Source organism: Opisthorchis viverrini (assembly GCF_000715545.1).
Source record: "Opisthorchis viverrini unplaced genomic scaffold opera_v5_143, whole genome shotgun sequence".
Taxonomy (NCBI): Eukaryota; Metazoa; Platyhelminthes; class Trematoda; order Opisthorchiida; family Opisthorchiidae; genus Opisthorchis; species Opisthorchis viverrini.
The window spans coordinates 1,206,539-1,226,485 of NW_008751799.1; the positions used below are offsets into that span (position 1 = coordinate 1,206,539).

The 19,947-nt window shown below is 44.1% G+C and overlaps 1 protein-coding gene across 1 annotated transcript in view; it reads right to left on the reverse strand.

Moving 5' to 3' along the window:
- Positions 1 to 19,947, reverse strand: part of T265_06714 (hypothetical protein) — a gene marked incomplete at both ends in the record, with an annotated part of 75,747 nt that overhangs the window by 38,007 nt on the left and 17,793 nt on the right. The window contains 6 exons of the mRNA XM_009172048.1: positions 5,044 to 5,292; positions 5,662 to 5,784; positions 9,227 to 9,333; positions 9,784 to 9,873; positions 14,150 to 14,209; positions 15,079 to 15,144. Of these exons, the coding sequence (XP_009170312.1) occupies positions 5,044 to 5,292; positions 5,662 to 5,784; positions 9,227 to 9,333; positions 9,784 to 9,873; positions 14,150 to 14,209; positions 15,079 to 15,144 (695 nt within the window). The remainder of the gene's footprint in view (positions 1 to 5,043; positions 5,293 to 5,661; positions 5,785 to 9,226; positions 9,334 to 9,783; positions 9,874 to 14,149; positions 14,210 to 15,078; positions 15,145 to 19,947) is intronic.

Below are 19,947 nucleotides of genomic sequence, written 5' to 3' on the forward strand. Positions count from 1 at the left end.
TTCCTTTTGATATTAGAGATTGTTGACCCTACGCGTCAGCTGATAGCAGAACAATAAAGACCGTGGTAACATATCCCAAAATGCATCACCCAATGCGCGAAAATCAGTTAAGACAAACAGAGAACGTCGGTAATATGTCTGTCTATCAGCCCCAAACCACAATCGTCGGTTGAGTTCACAATGGAATTGGAGTGTCAGTTATGCAGCTGATATAACGTTCATAGTCTCACGACAGTAGATACTAAGTCACTAGTTTTCTGTGGTGAAACAAACCCGATTCATTTAACAATTATCGGGTGCCGAAATGAGGGGGGCTTGGTGACAACGGACGCAGTGGGAAAGTCTGCTGCTCCGGATTCTTCGTGCTTCGGAAGTTCAGCTCAGGATGGCGCTGTGAAAAGTGGTGATTGACTGACCGAATTCGCAGCCTTCAATCTACTTGGGATATTCAACAGATGTTCCCAGTACCCGAGTAGGCGTCCATTCACTTCGCTCTCTAGTTGCAGTCGCACTGCATCATATAGGATGCACCCTAGTAGATGACCGATGGGTAGCATTTGTTGAGGACTGTGCGCCCATCCCCCGTTTAGCAGGAACTGGCAATTGATGCTGATCAGACCATGCCACTGTACCCGCCGTGTTCAACCATTGTGTTGCCACTCGGAACATACTAGGGCTTACGAAACCAATCTAGGTTAGCTGCCCTGAAGTGCCCGAAAGTCCCCTTCAACCGCTGGTTGAAATCACCTTGTCGGTTCAGGTAATCTCCGTTGGAGGGTCCTTTCTCCACCCAACAACATCCTTACAATGGCCAACGCATCGAATTCCATCAAACTATCGACGAGCCACATCCCCGAAGCGGTCGGATCAACTTACTTTGGAGAGGGCCGTTTAGGCCCTCAAAGACAAGCAAGCGAACTAAGCTTACCGATATCTGATAATGCTCCTCTGCTGATACCAATCTGATGGCGTATTGGTGTATACAGTGTATATAAGTTGAGCTTCAGTGCAAATAATCACGAAAACGGTGCTCACTGAAGACGGAGGTCATACTGGGCCTCAAAGTTTACTGGTTATCGAATGCGACGTCGAAGTGGATCGAAGTGCAAAGCACAAACATCGATTGTGGAGAGGTTTAGCTGTCAGTCTATCGAGTCACTCGCTGTCCGACGATAGCTCAGCTGGTAGAGCGGAGGACTGTAGTGAATCGCAGCTATCCTTAGGTCGGTGGTTCGAATCCGCCTCGTCGGACCAATTTTCAGTCTTTTTTTGCTTTTGCAAATGCCGATTTGTATATGCCTGAAGAGTGTTGTTTATCGAATGTAGCACTTGACACCTATGATGAGAATTTAGACTTTGAGCGATCGCACGCAGCCGGATGACTCACGTTAGATTAGTTTGATTGGACGCGAACATTCGTGTATTTTAATGTTCACATAATGGTCTCAACAGAACGTAATGTTATCATCTAAACAATTGGTATTTAGACTTCTCTCAGGTAATCCTGATTCTTCCACCTCCAAGAGTTCTTTCCGGACACTGTTTGAAGTATTCAGAATAGCTCAACAACTTCTTAAGTTTACCTCGAAATGATGGGTCCACAGCACTTCAATCGCAGTTCTGTGTTCCTCCGCAGATCACTTCTCCAAAGTGACCAGTTTTGGTCAGTCTCGTGTGTTTCGACATTGAGGTGGATACAGAATGCAATGCAGGTTCTTAATCATTATCCAGTAAAACTTGATTACGTTAGCAAATACAAGATACTAAAATGGAGGAGTGTTAGGGCAACGGACGCAAGGAGAATGTCGGTTTCTCAGGGTTCTGGTAGACCAAACCTGGAAAGTTACCATAAAATGATTCGATGCTGCTGTTTGATTTGGATAAATATATTTTAAAGAATAAGTCATTAGGTTCCGGTGTAATTCACTCAGACTGCTGGTCCTTCATCAGGTAGAAGACAGACAGCCCTCCAAGGATTTACTCCTCAAAATTTTTGTGGCTGCCTCCCGCTGCTCTTGAGCAGTCATTTTCGGGAGGAGGGTGCAACCCGACCTAGAGTACATTGGACAACCGAACTGTGCAAACTACGGTCAATGGGTTCAAATCTCGAACACTGTAGTCGTATCTTTGTACCAAATAAGAGACATAGAGAGTGAACAGGTGAAAGAGCCCGCAAACTCACTCGGACAGCCTAACTGCAATCCGCATCGTTGAATCGAAGGGCCAAAATCTGATATGAAAATCATTAAAAACTCTGTATTTGCAGTGCATCCAGCTGGAAAACCACCAGATGAGCATCAAGAGCGGATGTCTACCGGTAGCAGCAGGTCCAAACGAGTTTCACAGGGGCGTTTTCATCGTGCACATGCGACGACATAAATTGCGACATTCGAAATTTTGACTACTCGTAGCATATCCCGCCACGACGCTTAGATGAGGCAGAACGAACTGGTCATTACGAACACATGGCAAACCTGTACTTGTATCAAATTATTTTGGTTCCACCCACGACTTAGCGCGCTAGTTTACAGGTGTCCAGTGACTTCGGGTTGGAATGATGACTCACCACAGGTTGCGGCACAGTAGGATATGATTGTGCATCCACAGAATTGGTATACATTCGAAATATTCCCGCATAACCAGAAGTCTCGTCGATTCAGTGAGACAGTATACTTGTGAAAAAGTCAGTGAGAAGTCCTAAGTGGTACCCAACCACAAGTATGCAGGGGGGTTACAAATCTCAATGGTAACCAGAGTTTTCCGTACATTTTCTGCTTCACTATCAAGTAGAACACAATGGCATTCTATCTTAGCTGAATGGTGATAAAGCACTCAAATGAGCGAGTACAAAACATTACGTTCTGTTGAGACCATTATGTGAACATTAAAATACACGAATGTTCGCGTCCAATCAAACTAATCTAACGTGAGTCATCCGGCTGCGTGCGATCGCTCAAAGTCTAAATTCTCATCATAGGTGTCAAGTGCTACATTCGATAAACAACACTCTTCAGGCATATACAAATCGGCATTTGCAAAAGCAAAAAAAGACTGAAAATTGGTCCGACGAGGCGGATTCGAACCACCGACCTAAGGATAGCTGCGATTCACTACAGTCCTCCGCTCTACCAGCTGAGCTATCGTCGGACAGCGAGTGACTCGATAGACTGACAGCTAAACCTCTCCACAATCGATGTTTGTGCTTTGCACTTCGATCCACTTCGACGTCGCATTCGATAACCAGTAAACTTTGAGGCCCAGTATGACCTCCGTCTTCAGTGAGCACCGTTTTCGTGATTATTTGCACTGAAGCTCAACTTATATACACTGTATACACCAATACGCCATCAGATTGGTATCAGCAGAGGAGCATTATCAGATATCGGTAAGCTTAGTTCGCTTGCTTGTCTTTGAGGGCCTAAACGGCCCTCTCCAAAGTAAGTTGATCCGACCGCTTCGGGGATGTGGCTCGTCGATAGTTTGATGGAATTCGATGCGTTGGCCATTGTAAGGATGTTGTTGGGAGGAGATAGGACCCTCCAACGGAGATTACCTAAACCGACAAGGTGATTTCAACCAGCGGTTGAAGGGGACTTTCGGGCACTTCAGGGCAGCTAACCTAGATTGGTTTCGTAAGCCCTAGTATGTTCCGAGTGGCAACACAATGGTTGAACACGGCGGGTACAGTGGCATGGTCTGATCAGCATCAATTGCCAGTTCCTGCTAAACGGGGGATGGGCGCACAGTCCTCAACAAATGCTACCCATCGGTCATCTACTAGGGTGCATCCTATATGATGCAGTGCGACTGCAACTAGAGAGCGAAGTGAATGGACGCCTACTCGGGTACTGGGAACATCTGTTGAATATCCCAAGTAGATTGAAGGCTGCGAATTCGGTCAGTCAATCACCACTTTTCACAGCGCCATCCTGAGCTGAACTTCCGAAGCACGAAGAATCCGGAGCAGCAGACTTTCCCACTGCGTCCGTTGTCACCAAGCCCCCCTCATTTCGGCACCCGATAATTGTTAAATGAATCGGGTTTGTTTCACCACAGAAAACTAGTGACTTAGTATCTACTGTCGTGAGACTATGAACGTTATATCAGCTGCATAACTGACACTCCAATTCCATTGTGAACTCAACCGACGATTGTGGTTTGGGGCTGATAGACAGACATATTACCGACGTTCTCTGTTTGTCTTAACTGATTTTCGCGCATTGGGTGATGCATTTTGGGATATGTTACCACGGTCTTTATTGTTCTGCTATCAGCTGACGCGTAGGGTCAACAATCTCTAATATCAAAAGGAAAAATTGGGGTCGTAATTCTACAGCACTATTACTATTACTATTTACACAAGGGTAAGCAAACGTGTACAAAAGACCTTAATTGTTCACGTTAGTAGCGTCAACAAGTTCACTGACCGGCACAGTACAGTGTCAACGTCCGCACACCCAACATCGGCGAGCGGAACGATGGCTCAGTAGCGTGGGTTGCGGTCGTTCCTTCCGACGACGGTCTCGTGATTCTCATTGGACGTGCGATCACACGGAACCATGAGGAAACAAATGAAGGCAGGCACAGCAAACGGGACATAAACGCACACGGGTAAGTAGGTCAGCAGCTGACATTCACACACACACACACACACATGTCAATACACAAGTGTCGGGAAGGACGGCCTTAGCGGCAAGGTGAGTGGTGGGTACGAATAGGCAAAACTGGAGATCAAAAGTACATAGGCGGAGTAAGCAAATGAATGGGGGAATTATCATAAGGTCAAGCTAGATTCAACACTTCGAATTAACCTATAACACTTAGTAGTTTGGAGTATGGTACCGTCTGTTATTACTCTATCTTGTAATTTGATCTTGCATTTGATCTTGTTTTTGACGCAGCTGTGAACAGGGCCCATATTAAGAACGATCGGATGGACCCAAAGGGCACGATCAACGGAAACGTACTTGCCACGAGAGTAATAATTCAATTTAGTCTCGTGTAAGAACAGCAGAACCACCCAGTGTCGGAACATGGACTTACTGCTCAGACCATGCAGTACTGGGCGTCACATGCTGCATTCTTTGAGTAGAGGTGTTACCGGCACCAGTCCATTCTTTCGTTGGTTCGGCAGAGAACGCATCCTTACAAACCAGCAGTAGAACCAAATGACAAGAAGGTGAGGGAAGTGGTACTGGAATGTATTCGTTCATCATGTGATGAACATGTTGTTTCACTTGATCCGGCAGTAGAGGATTGGCCTCCGGCCAAACAACACGCCTGACAATCGGCCTAGAGTTAGAGAAAAAGAGACAGAATGCCTAGGAAGCGTTAGTAGGATGCTATTTACACAGTGTCAATTTTCATTCACTGTTATCCATAAGCTCTGACTAGAATGAGCCGCCTGCAGTCCAGGGACTTTTGCTCAACTTTGGTTTCATTCTTCATTCTCCAGGAAACGCGCAGAACTTCAGTCCACTGGGACTTTATTATCGCACAGTACTCTAATGGAAGAAGTACAGACGGAGTCTAAGGACAAAAAACATTGCCACCTTTGTCAAAAGACTGGATGTACTGGGAGTTTAGGTCAGTGGAACTCAATGAAAGTGGCACAAAGACTGTGATTAAGGCTACTAACCCATCCGGGTAAAGAGAACTCACCAAGACATCGGTGGGAAGTGTGACAGGTCTGGACGAGGAACTATCTTTGTAGGACCACAGACCCAGAGTGATTTCCAGTGAGCACGTAGTGCTGTGGAACATGCATCGATTGTGCGCCGGGTACTGAAAACAACCGAAGTATTTCGCTGTTAATGTACCTAACAATAATCCAAGTGGAAAGGCACTTCTCTTCAATGTCTTCACTACCGGTACTGACGACATGTCAGAAGGAACTCGAAGTGAGAAATCATCGTTGTGGTCATCCGGGCATCAGACATCATCGGGGGAGAACTTTTCAGCTTAATTAAAACGGGCTGGATATACATGGGTCACTTATAAAACGTACATAAATTAACCTACGACGACATACTAGTCAGCATTGTTCGACTCTTTGTCCTTGTCGGATACCAGCAGCAGGGCGAATCTGTCCTGACCCTACTGGAGTTCAAGCTCAAAACCTCCGGTGTGGTGTGTGAACTCTATACATCAGGAAACCGTAGACTTACCATCGATACGACTGCAGCCAAGTAGAAACACTCTCAAACAAAAGTGAAACCTAGTTGGAGGATCGAAGTAGACTGAATCAAACTTATTAGATGTCCTGCAACCCAGAGTAAACCCAATGCGAGGAATCATCGAAATATGTGATCATTGTTCACCGTAGTAATACAGCAGTGCACAACAAGCTGTGAGTCTCGGTTGGACTGAATGAAAATGCTTATTTTAGCTGTCACGACGCACAACTTGATTGCTCAGGTAAAATTCAGCAACCTCAGAAGTACTGGGTCCTGCACAATAAGTAACTGTTGTAAAAAGTCCAGCTCGTTCAACTGCTGTTCGACAGCTTCTTCCCTCGGGCATCTGTGATCTTCCCAACAAATCTTCAGTCGCAATCTCCGTCATACAGCTGATCGCTGTCCGACATCTTCTACCTCAAGAATGTCCTTACTTAGTGCACCAGGCGTCTGTTCGGGCAGGTAAGGGGCCTTCACAGCAAATCCTGCTCCATCGATTGTGGGCGCATAGGGTTGTTACGATTGGTAGATCTCACGCATGCGAGGTACGAAACCCAGAAAGGTTAGTAAATCTGGTGAGTAATCATGAAAGTAAAGGTAACCGTACGCGCAACAAATGGGCTGGAAAGCAGTTTAGAATTTATTCATCCTCTCAGTTGTGTCACCCTCTTCATGATCGGCATATAGCCGAAAGCGGAACGCACTCATGGGTCGTTCACAGGTAAGCAGATGCGAATGTCCGTCTCCAAGCCCAACCACATCTGACGCGGAACAATGTGCATGGTCAGTTGCGTAGTCAATATGGCGGCGGTTGTCATAAAATACAATCTGTGGGGAGGCACTTTTGCACAAATGTGCATACGTATGAGTACATGCTATCTAATATCCACTACGAATGTTATAGTTCTACAAAAGTTCTGCAAACAGTGAGAGTTGGACGCGGAGGCTCAAGACTAGACAAGGAATTTCAAACAAGGGCGGTTCGACCAACGAGGAAGCTCTGAGAAATGCAGCGACAAAACTCAGTATCAAAGTTGAAGCTTAGAGCACTAGGGCCATGGGAAATTTTGACAGAATTGAGTTATTCCTCTGACTAACAACTAACAAGGTGGTCACCTGAGATGGACAGTGGTCATTTGTTTTCAAAGGACCGTGGTTCATGAGTCTAGAAACGAACAGGCTAAGAAACTGAAAGCGTACATCACGACGGTCTGTGTTGCAACGTGCATGGGAACAGTGATAGCGTCCTTTGATTATTGACGGTAAAGCTAAAAGTAGTCCATGCTTTGAGAAATTCAACCCAGAACCATATTTTTACACAGGGCAGTTAAAAATTCCAGATAGGACGTACCGTACCGCCAAGGTGGCCATTAAGTTTCATACCCGCTCAAAAAGCAGAAGCAGACACCCGGCTTTGTTAAGGAGTAACTTTACGAGTTACGCACTGTTGGTTTCCCTGTCTAGCGTCGTCACTGAGCCCCCTCCACCCACCTCCACGACAAGCGTGCTTCAACCACCCAATGATGCCATAACCCACTCTATCAAGAGCTTCAAAAATCGCTTAATTTGGCTGAGCTGTGACAGCCAATAGTAATAAGCTTCTGGGAGACCGCGGGTTTCCGGGCAGTTGTCCGGAATAAAATAAGCTTAAAACAACCCATTACTTCCTCTGTACGGAACGACACGGTTGGAATGCACTGAGGCTGAAAGAACCACCGAGGTACTCCCGGAAGGTGATCTTCGCGATCGTCCTCGCTGTTCTCCTAGCACACAAAAAACCGAAAGTTCTGACCTTATGGCACCCTAGGAATTCGTTAATAACCAACACGAATTGTAGCTTGGAAAGGTCGTGAGCAAAGTCGATGATGACTAGGATGAACCATCATTGAATGTTTCTCCGCCACAATGAACGGTAAAACAAGTAAAAGCGGCTACACTCTGAGAGGTAAGATAACAGCACACCGGAAGGCATAGACCACAAACAGTTGAAAAGAATCAGCTCATTTTTAGAGCCAGACACAGGACAGCTGCTTTAACCGCAATCGACAAAAGATAGCCTGTTAGGCTAGATGCACATCATGAAGAACTGACTTCTTCGTCTGCTCAACTTTGGAACAAGAGTTTTTCACTTGAGATTTTCGACGTTTATCAGTGAGCTCAAAGACGGGTCTGTTAGTCACACATCGGTTACCAGTGCGTTTTTTTCCGAAAAACTGGTGGCGAACTGGCTGATATTTCACGTGTACTCAAAATCTTGACGCACATCATAAGCCTAGTCTTCGCAACTGATCAGTCATACATATCTCTTCTATGGACACGAAATGGACTGAACATAACAACAATATCAATTAAGACTAGTCAAATAGGATTCGCCTCCGTCAACATTACGACGTAATGGTTCAATGCCGAAAGTTAGACAAAGTGGATCTGTGGTAGGTTATCATCACTGACTCTGTTTTAATCACGTATACGGCATTGGTGTTGTCATGTAGATATTCCATTTCGTGACACATCTCACTTTGTTCACTAACAGATCAAAGTGCCTTTGGAACAACGTGAATAACAGCGTTGGGATGGATTTCACGCAACTGGTAACAATCCATAACAATTCAACTGTATTCGATAACCACGACCGAGAAATTTCTCTCAGAACTCATCGTTGAACCCCGTGTATATGTGAACCTTACTCTGAAATACCGACTTCTGGGAACTCCCAAGCACACTTAAAACGAACCAACTAGTAGATAAACCATAGTTTATTCGCTTCCTCCTACATTTAGAAAGAGACATCGCTCAGTAAAGATAAATAAACGTCAAGGAATGGCTCGGAGTTGAAATGGTGAACTGATCAGTTCTGAGTGGAGGAAAAGGCTGTATCAACGAGACGGAGCAAAACATTGTCCTCACCCTAAGATTCTTCCCCCTTCCAAGGATTTTCAGAGACCCGACTGGCGTTTATGAATTAGTGAAGAATATAATAAGCTCGTCCAAATTTAAATAGTTTTCGCAAATAACTTTCACAATTGGTATCAATCGGTAACACAACCAACCTTTTGCACGGCGGACAGGAGAGTCGTAGGGGAGCAGGCTGGTCGCCCAGGAGAGCCTTCAATACGTGCACTGAACCTTCGGCTAAACTGTCCACGTAATATCCTCCCTATAAGTATGATGAACAAATGAGTACATTGCGGTACGTTCATCGAAAACTCGCAAGAACTACAGACATGTGGCTTACGCATCATCATTGGGCAAACTTGCTTGAAAAGCAGCCAGATTATGAAATGAATACCTTTTTCTTTTCGAATTTTTCTTGATAATGTCTCATATCTTCAGGATGTATGGTCCGGGTGACTAACTAAGCGACTCACTGAAAGCTTGTGGCAAAGACTCGAGGCAGTACTAAGAAAAGAACTGAGTGAGGGGAACCGAATTTCGCATAATCCTTTTGAATTTTTCCTTATGCACCATCCATCTCAAATTTCCCGTGTAACAGATGTAACAGATGTAACAGAATTCTTCTTAACAAAAACAAACCATAGTTTTACTCGACAATACGGTCCACTGAGCCAGAGGAAAACATATAGCCTGTTGCAGCATTGTTGCTTACCTCCAAGGCGACAACCAACTTCCCTCCAGCAAGCATTTTCAAGTGATGGATAAAATGTCCAAAGACAGCCGGACTCAGCCACATTCGTCCCTGATGGGGATGAAAGAACTAAAGTTACCAACTAGCACGCAAGAGTGCCACTAGTCTGCACAGACCACGAGAAAATAAGATCTAAACTTATACTATATAAGCCTGTTTTTGGCGTAGAAAATTCTCTGAATTAAAATTATACAGGGCCCCCAAAAATTTTCGTTTTTGGATAAGGGTTTGTGAAAGGACTAAAACTGCCTACGAGTAGTAAGAGTCCCAAAAGATACTCTAAGAACAGATCACTGTAGAATTTTCTTGACTTCCGTCTTCCACCGGCTGTTGCCAAAAGAGAGTCATTAATTTGCCGAACCTACAACATCCAAGCTCAGTCAGCTGAACATCACAATCGATTGGGATAAACTGACTTGGCAGAAGCATGGGACGGAAGTGCCTTGCAACATCAGACTTTGAGTATAAAAGAAGACCTTGTCTAATACTGCCGAAAGGCTCAAGTCTCAAGAACAGAGTTGAGCAAACATTCACAAACTAAGGTTGCACTTAGCAGTTGTCATACCCAGCGAAGTAAATTTTACTCTACATCTGTAATGTACTACTCATAAGGTTGCTGAAAGTCCATCGACAGCCACGACCGGTTTCGCCCTTCTTGGGGCTCATCAGGTAGGCGCAGTCCCCGGGTTTCCGTCAACTTTATGTTCTACTTGAAACAAAATAGGACGAAATTAGCGAATATGCACTCATCTGCAAACTAATTTGGTTCTTTCGAGAGACTCACCTGGAACCCTGCTGAATCTCTCGTTTATGATGTTCTCAGGCAACTGAATGTGCTGCACCAGGCCGCCTCATGTTTCAGTCGCTACGGTATTTGAAATATCGCGATATATTCGCTAATTTCGTGCAATTTGGTTTTAAGCAGAACATAAGGTTGACGGAAACACGGGAACTGCGCCTACCTGATGAGCCCTAAGAAGGGCGAAACCGGTCCTGGGTTGTCGATGGATTTTCAGCAACCTTATGAGTAGTACATTACAAATATACATGTATCGCGATATTTCAAATATCGTAGCGACTGAAACATGAGGCGGCCTGGTGCAGCACATTCAGTTGCCTGAGAACATCATAAACGAGAGATTCAGCAGGGTTCCAGGTGAGTACTCTATTCACAACTTGAATGCATTCCATCCAACAGCATGTTGATCTATATCGTTCAGATTGTGTGAACCGACTGACCTACAGGCGGCATTAGGCAGCAAGCGAAAAGCATTGAGAATATTCATTCGTACTAGTGTGTGCTGAAAAATAACTCAACATTTCATTAGTCCATAACATCACTCTGGAGTCCAGATAGTTGTGCAAACCAAGAACCAAGTGTGCTTGATATGTCAATGCTGTACCACTTCTGACTTCGCCGAGGCAAGCCTGCAACAAGAACCATTACAGCTGCATAGAATACTATTTTCGATCCAAAGTGATTTTTCCACATCACTGCGCACTGATGATGCCGGCTAGATTGGCGCCAAAACGCTTAAAAAAAAACTGCTAATCTCATGGAATAAGTCAGCCATCGAATTCATAACCGGAGTTACCAACTTCTCTTCTCTGAAAAAGCGAGTTCTTTCCAAAACCAGCGACTGGCATCATTCCAAAGAGTGGCTTTACAAAAAGCGGGAATCCGGTAGCAAAGACCCTTTCACTTAATGAGGGAAGGTGTTTAGTAGATTGGTAGCTACCGCGTTCAGTAACAAAACGCACCTGCTCGTATCGATATAACTGACCTACACAATAATCGCTACTAAATTAGTTTTATTTCGAGTCCTTAGGCATTAAAAAGTTGCGCAACAGAACACAATCTAAATACACATCAATGCAGGCGTTTGCATGAGCACGTCTCAACTTCACTTCATCTCAGTCTCTCGAGGTTTTTGCCCAATGAGGTACACTATAAGGAGAACTACGATGGCGAAGTTCATTTCGTCCTTAAGTTTACAGCATGTTCGTAGGACCACCGTAATTGAGAAATGCGGTTACAAACTCAACTACCTCATCCAGTTGGGCTACCGCTACCAGAATATCGGAGAGTCACGCTTCAAGAAATAAGTTATTCCAATTCGGTCCTAAATTCTGACTTTTTTTAGGACATATCGAGTGATGTATGTGCGTCCGTATGTCGCATCAGTAACATAGTTTTTCTTCAGGGAAAATTACAACGGATTTTAATCATGACAACGCCAACAACTAAGCAAACGAAACAAGAAACTCAAAACCATAACATGTTTATGCGCATAGCTCTTGTTAGTTCACAGAATTGGATGATACATTTCCCACCGCGTGTACAATGGTTGAAAAGAGTCAATCCAAACTTGTGTCCGGTCAAACAATTGCGAATTTTCGCTAACTATACAGTGAAGCCAAGTAGGAACGCATAAGCCATCCCATTCTACAAATATGGCATGGTTCAAACAGAGTGAACTTATTCACTCGTTGCTTACATTCCCGTAAAACCCCAACTTCTACCTGGGTTTCGTGAGTTTTCACCGATGTTAGGTTGGGACCGTGGCCATCTCTAGTCTACTTGACAGTTTCGAATTTACCATTCTCGTTAAAAGACACAGGACCAATCAGAATCACCGGTCATAAGCCCGCGCCTATTTGGTCATATGGACATACCTATGAACCTGCCGTCTTACAGTAGGCCATTCTTGATATCAGTTGTCTCCTGCATCCCACATGGCAGGTTGCATCCGAGCGATCCTTGTTGCCAATATATATCTTTCGAGAATTGCGCCCCAGTGGTTATCTGAGCAAGCAAGCTCCTCACAACAGCTCCTACAAACTGGCGGTTATTTTCATATCAGTCACTGTGGAGCTAACAAAAACACAAGCCGTTCGCTCTCTTTGGAGGTCTTATTCAACAGCGAAGCGATTGTTCCAATACTTCTCAGCCGTCGGGAAGGCATGTAAAAACCAAACAATCTGGATGTTGGTCTTCCTTGTACAACTGATGAACGCACCAACGACGGCGAACAGCATGGGTTCAATACCAAGCCAGCCGATCTAGACGGTGCTTCTCATTGCGTATTTACTACGCTTCATTGGCACGCAGTGTGAATTTTGATAGCGCTGACGTCAGACAATACTACCACTCCGAAGCACACTGATGAGTGGTTGAAGGCTGAATGGTGTAAATTTTTAGCCAAGCTAGGCAGGCTAACTTCATGGGGGTGTCTGTTTTTACTAACAACACATCTACGCTACTAAGTTAATGGCTGCATTACTCAATATGGTATATCATTTACCCAAAGACTGGTCACCAACAACAGCATGGTTGCTCGATTCCATTAAATCTTCCCGTCCAGCTTGAGTCATTGCTGATCTGGACATCGCCCATCAAGCTTCAGACAAAGACAAGACCTTTTGGAGACATCCCAATCCGAGCGAATAAGTAAACCGCACCAGCGCAATTCAACGTCACTTCTCCGCTTACGATCACGTACGGGAGTGTATACCCGAACACGCTTTGTAGAATCCAATTTGAGGACAGTGGTGAACATTGAAATTACAAATAAAAACCTCAATAGAATTAAGACTCATTCTTTAGAAATCCACCATTGAGCAGTTACATATATCCGATATAGGGCAGTGAAGCATTCGCGTCAACACTGATGTTGCTGTTTTTGGTGATGATGATGTTGATGATGATGATGATAATAATGATAATGATGATGATTGATATATCTGATGCGATTTTTGATGATGATGATATATCTGATGCGATTTTCTCAATAATCGTTACATAACGAGCAATGTGCACTACAAATAATTGCTTCAAAGTTCCTTTCTACTTAACTTGTGTTTGGGGCATGATTATAAAGAAAATAATCCACATCACCTTGTTCAAAATTGCTACATGGCTAATGGAGTGAGAGGGTCGAGCTGGAACAATTTTAACAACTATTGCGAGTAGAGTAGAGCGTGCTGGAAAAAGACCAGGAAACGAAAGTGATAGAGGCACTTTCGGACCTCACACTGAAACCAAGTGGGAGTATTCGAGATAAAAGTTTTAGAGGTACATAGACTAACTAGAAGGCTTCAATCAGGGTCTCATACAGACCACGTTTTAATCAGTTGAGGTTTTGTAGGTTGTGTACTATGATGAAACCGGTAGGCTGAAAAAATTAAAACAAACTTAAAAGTCATAAATTCCCATCGAATTTCACTACTGCTGTTTAGGAACTAGCAATGCTTAGGTGCGTCAAATAGTCACCCAGTCACCTAGTTTCACCTGAATCAATATGTCGCCGAACCAAGAAGCACTTACTTCCGGACAGCCGATGGCTGCGTCGAATCCGCACGAAACAAGCACAAGTTCTGGGTTGAACTGACCGGAAAGTGAAAAGGATCAAACACAGGGGCGATATTATGGAACATTTGGAAGACAGGAACGTTACCAACAGCCCTTTAAATTCGATCACCAAACAATATCACCAAAGAGATATGAAAATTGGCGAGTTTCACAGAGCATTGTAATGATGCTGCACTTCAGAACGTTCCGTACAGTAAACACGTTAGGTAATCGTCATACAGCATAATGTCTGTTAGTGGAGTTGAAATGACCGTGTAACCCCTATAAAAAGGTTATTCATGAATTCTGGACAGAAGGAACACTATTGTAATTAATTCTATGGAGCTTTCAATGAGAGTCCAAAGGTGTGACCAATAGCGGAGTCTTGTATCTTGGATCTTTTACCCTCAGGAAACAACCTTGCAGTATTACAAATGACGGAATAAGGTCGTTCTTTACTTGATATCGCCCGTAGGTCATTTTCGAACACAGGACCAGCGACAGGAAAACAAACGATGCGCACCTGTTACGACATAAGGCTTCGATAAGTAATGTTAAAAATAAAGCATTCTATTGGTACAAACGACTCTAGGGTAGTTTTGTCTACCACGTGAAGTCAACAAATTGGTTAAAAAAAACAGTACATCGAAACGGACTACAAAAAGTGGTACCCACTATCTTCTTATCAGAGATGCACGAATCAATCCTACCGAAGACAAGAATATAGTAACAGATCATTAAGATTCATCCCCCCCCCATGCACTCTACCAAAAACAATTGAGCTACATAACACGTTGGAAGTCGATAGTTCTTGAGTGCTATTGGGCCGGGTATTCAAATAATATAATGTTACCTGGACCAGTGATGAAGGCATGCGCACAAAAACGGGGCAACGTGTTGCTCACCTCGATTGCGATGGGCATGATCAGTTGATGAAACATGGCCAAGTAATCCGAGTCTGTCAGACCGGTCTGGAAGGCAAACCCACACGGTACAATTCTGCATATGCGAATTAAATTAAAGTGGTATGGTTTTGTCTGGCTTTGAAGAGACCACACTCAGAAGAGACCATTGTTGGTGCATGCTTACATGTTATCGCCTCCAGGAGGAAGAACCGATGTCTATATCATTTGAACAAATAACTCCGAAATCCAATACTAAGATGATTCTCTGATAATATAAGGCGCTGGTGTGACAGTTGATAACATCAAAGCCGAATTCCAAACATCCCTTTGAAATAAGAGGCGGCCAGACTGACAAAGAACCGAGGCCAGCGCTGGGTAAATTGAGATGCCTTGACTTACGACTTCCTTCACTCTGCCGCTCTTCAGTGATTGGAATTGAGATGCCTTGACTTACGATTTCCTTCACTCTGCCGCTCTTCAGTGATTGATTTAAAGAGAACTAAGTTCAACTGAAGTTCAACTCTCAACGCAATAGTAGGCTTAAAACAACATGGAAGGTGGGAATGCTGTTATGGATTTTTAACAAATTGTAGGGTACGAATCTAAAAAGAACCATCAACGGGAATTAGGTGTGTTCGGTCGTTGCACTGATTGATAGGCTATTTCAACCACTCAGCGACACAGTACAGTTCAGCTTGTTCTGTGATCGTCGAGACTGACTTACTGACCTTTTTTGATGCACCGCAATATGTCATCCAACTCTGCATGTTTTGTTGATCCGAGGAAAATATTCCAATAGGGGAACGATAATTTAGAACTAGTATCCTTGCTCACCACTATAAATTTATTATTTTTAGTTGGGAGGATGAACCTTGATATTCATAAAATTAATATTACTCGCCCCGAAAGAGAGGTTAGTCAACGGGCAACTTGGACTTATTTCGTTTCCGACCACTTAGACGACGATGATGTAAGGCTCATAAAAGACGACATGGTACACGTAATTCCAAGTCTCGGATGTGATCATTTACTTCGTTCGCAAACATAAGTGACCTAAAAAAACTGAACGACAAAGATACATTAGCACAAATAAAAGCACTGGATATATCTCTGCTACTTGGTTATAACCACATACCCGGAGTGGAAATTCCCGACCTCAGTTAAAATTCAGGCTGTCCAATTTACTCAAAGTGCGTTGAAAATATCATAGCAGCTTAAACTGGGCTACCATCCATACAGTGTTGGTAAAGCTTCATCCAGTTTTCGGCTCATGGGCTGTTGAGAATTCCCAAAGTTTGGGAGGGATAAACGCAACAAAAGCATACTTCTTGTAATCCATCACAGGAACACACATCGGACCAAGGGGCAAATGGGACTCATCCACCCCGTACACATCTCTTAAAAACTAAGGTCTTCCGGAAGTGCGCACTTGGTTAAATCGGTGTTAACAGGAACGGTCTAACGATTGTCACAGCTAAGATTAAGGCAAAAAGGTACAAAAATTTCTGCGAAAATAATGGATCACAAAGTGACAAGATTGATTTTCGCTCTCCGGCCATGAACTTCACATCATTTCAGGATAGTTTTGAATGGGCCACGATGTGAGACAGTTGATTGTTCCTCCTTTACCACATGACTGCTCAGCGAATTTTTCGTGACTGAGAAATAGGAAACTTATTGAACGTTTTCAGTGGGACGTGTTCCAATACCCTACACGTATTTGGCTTGCATATCAGACCATAAATTGCGACGAGTGAGGTGAGGACGCAGACCAAACTAAGGTTGTGCACACGTAAAACGCAATCGCATATTTTGTCGCTGCTGAGCGCCAAATCGGTTCAGACACACGTCCCGTTAGCAACTATGCTATGACTTATAGATAACGCGGGGACCAAAAAACAGACTTAGCGGAAAAAAAATCGGACCAAAATTAAACATTTCAGTAGTTTTGCTCTTCAGGTCCAGGGGTTTTTTCTCCGAGCTGAGAATCACTAGATGAATGCATCCGATTTGTACCAGGCTGTGCGCGGGCGCGCGCACGCGACCATTTACACAACTAACCGCCGGACACACATTCGTTGTCTGTGCCATCAGGGTTGCAGATAACGATGTTCAAGTGAGATAGTGTAGTAGTACCCTTAACAAGAACAAGACATGAGGAACGTTCTAATAAATATTCGGTTGGAGAGACAGTGGTCTCCTTTTACGAGCGAATAACAATGCGGGAAACCCAATTCATTACAATGATACATTGAAGTTGGTGCTTTCCTTTGGTGAACCTCTTTTATAACACTTGCGGTGCAGCACACATCCCGACATAAAGATCATCTCAGTCGTCCAAGAAAAACGCAACTTTGAGGAAAGTCATAAGGACTGCATTAAAAAGAACACCAATTGAAAAAAGACAGTTTTGGTCTATGAAGAGTATTTTGGTGGTAAATACCCTTCGAGATAAGACCGATTCGATGAACCGCTTATGTTCAATTTTTGTGGTGGCCCGTTGACAGAAGACCACTCTTTGCTAAAATTGAAACCACTGAGTAGATCTTTTTAGGTGGCCTTTTTAGAGTAAAGAAATGTAGCAAATATGTTCCTTCCCTAAAGGCTGCCTGCAGGCAGTCACTATTGTGAACTTTTTCAACACTAGGTTCCTCCTGGAAGCAGTCTAGCCAGTGGAACTATGCGCTGAGGACCTTCCAGTAGTGGTCTGATCTGAGGAGCCCTCTTCGCAGAGAACAGAATTGTGACTTTGTTCCTCACACACACCGGAGAAGCAATGTTTCCTGGACAGTAGTGCATGTCACCAGAACTTTGAGAGTGGTCTGCGTTCGTAGGTACATAAGTGGTCTCTCAGATGGTATCAGTTGCAAGGCTAATCTCACACATAAATGTTCTTAGTTCGAGGGACGGTGACTTCTCACAAAGAGACCATTCTTCTTGCTGTTGCGGAAGATTGTAATCAATTGGATGCTAGTTTTATTCAAGCTTCTCTTCACTTCCGATGCCCTAAAGAAAGGGAAACAAACCTCAACACGGCCTGACACACTGACACTGCCATCAGGTGATACCTCGGGATGGGACGGTCTAAGAAGTTGCGTTTAAGGTTTTCAGAACAGCTACGCAGACAGGGCTAGCAAACACCTGGTGATGCGATTACGCAGATATACATCCGACATGGTGAAAGTACTAAAGATGATCTGCTACATTACTTGAAGCCGAAAGCAAACAACGAGAAAAATGATTACTATTGCAGGTTATACTCAAGACAAGCGTCAATGTTTACTGAAAATGGGTGACAGAGTAACGAACCAAAGTGCAAACATCGATCATGGAAAGGTTTAGCTGTCAGTCTATCAAGTCGTTCGTTGTCCGACGATAGCTCAGCTGGTAGAGCGGAGGACTGTAGTGCATCACAGCTATCCTTAGGTCGGTGGTTCAAATCCGCCTCGTCGGAATAATTTTAGTCATTTCTGTTTGTTTGGGACGCCCTATAATAGACTCGAAAAAAAATAGTAGATTCACATCGGTGTGTAGAATACAACTGTAGAGTACAGTTGAATATAACTGTCCTTTCATCTCACAATATTAGACGACCATGCTGAAGGTCAGAACGTTACTCCGCCAATCTAGACGAACTCATAGCAGCATTACGGTGACCGGCGTAAGTTACGTGTCCCAGAAGCTATGATCGAACGAGTAAATATCAGGTGTGAGGTGAACTAAGACCGTCAACACCCTCTGTTTACCAGTACCCAGTCGCAGGCCTTGGGCGATGTCACAGCGGAACTGAAGACGTAATGGTACAGCTGATATGACTTACCTGGTCTCACGACAGTGGATATTAAATCATCTGTTCTCTGTGGCAAAATGAACTTGAGTTAACCAACAAACAATGAAGACTAGAAGGAAACTTTATGACAAGGGGGTGTGACTTATCCTGGCGACCACACACTACTATTAACTGTGGTAGATGATGTGACCTCTCCTGCGAATGGGCCAACAAAGCTCTGACGATGCTACCATCAAGGCGCGGTGGATTCTCTCCCAGTTATTGGGATTCTTTTAGAATGCAACATAAACCCAATAAAGACACTAACACACGGCGGGTGTCCCCCGCCACTGATGGGTTTCAAATGCCAGGAGGAAAACATGGACTCCTGGTCGGTACTTGGTACGACCAAATTAGCGTACGAATCGACACTGGCAGCCAAAGACGTGAGTTTTTAGTCTCAGTTCACAACGCATCAATACCATGGATCAAGCCATCCTACTGGATGCATCACACAGAACTGAGTCTGTACTGTGTGGCTCTTACCCTTAAGAGACAATTTCTACGGTTAGTTACAGACGATCAACCGTGTGCCCAAACGTGATATCCTGTCGGATACTAGCGACAGGAATGCAAAAACTTGGGCTTTAGAAGTTTGGCTCACGAAAGCTCTGTGGGAATGGCCTTTGGCCCTGAATCCAATCATGATATTTAACAGACCTTTCCAACACCCGAGAAGGCATCTATTCACCTGGCACTCCAGTGACAGTCGGACTACACCCTGTGGAATACATCCTGCTGGATGACCAACAGGCATTTTTGTTGAGGACTATAAATCCCATCATTGAGCGGAAAATTAGAATAAATGCGACACAAACCATGTCACTGTACCCGTCGCGTTTAAACTCGGCCTTTATACTCGGTACAAATTAGGATTTACAAAACGAATTTAGGTTAGCTGCTCTGAAGTGCCCGGAAATCGTCTTCAACTTTTGGTTACCGTCACATTTTTGAGGTTTACCAATCTCCGTCGAAGAGTCCTGTCTGTATCTACGGATATCAATGCAGCGGCGAACGAATCAAATATCGGGCTTACATCG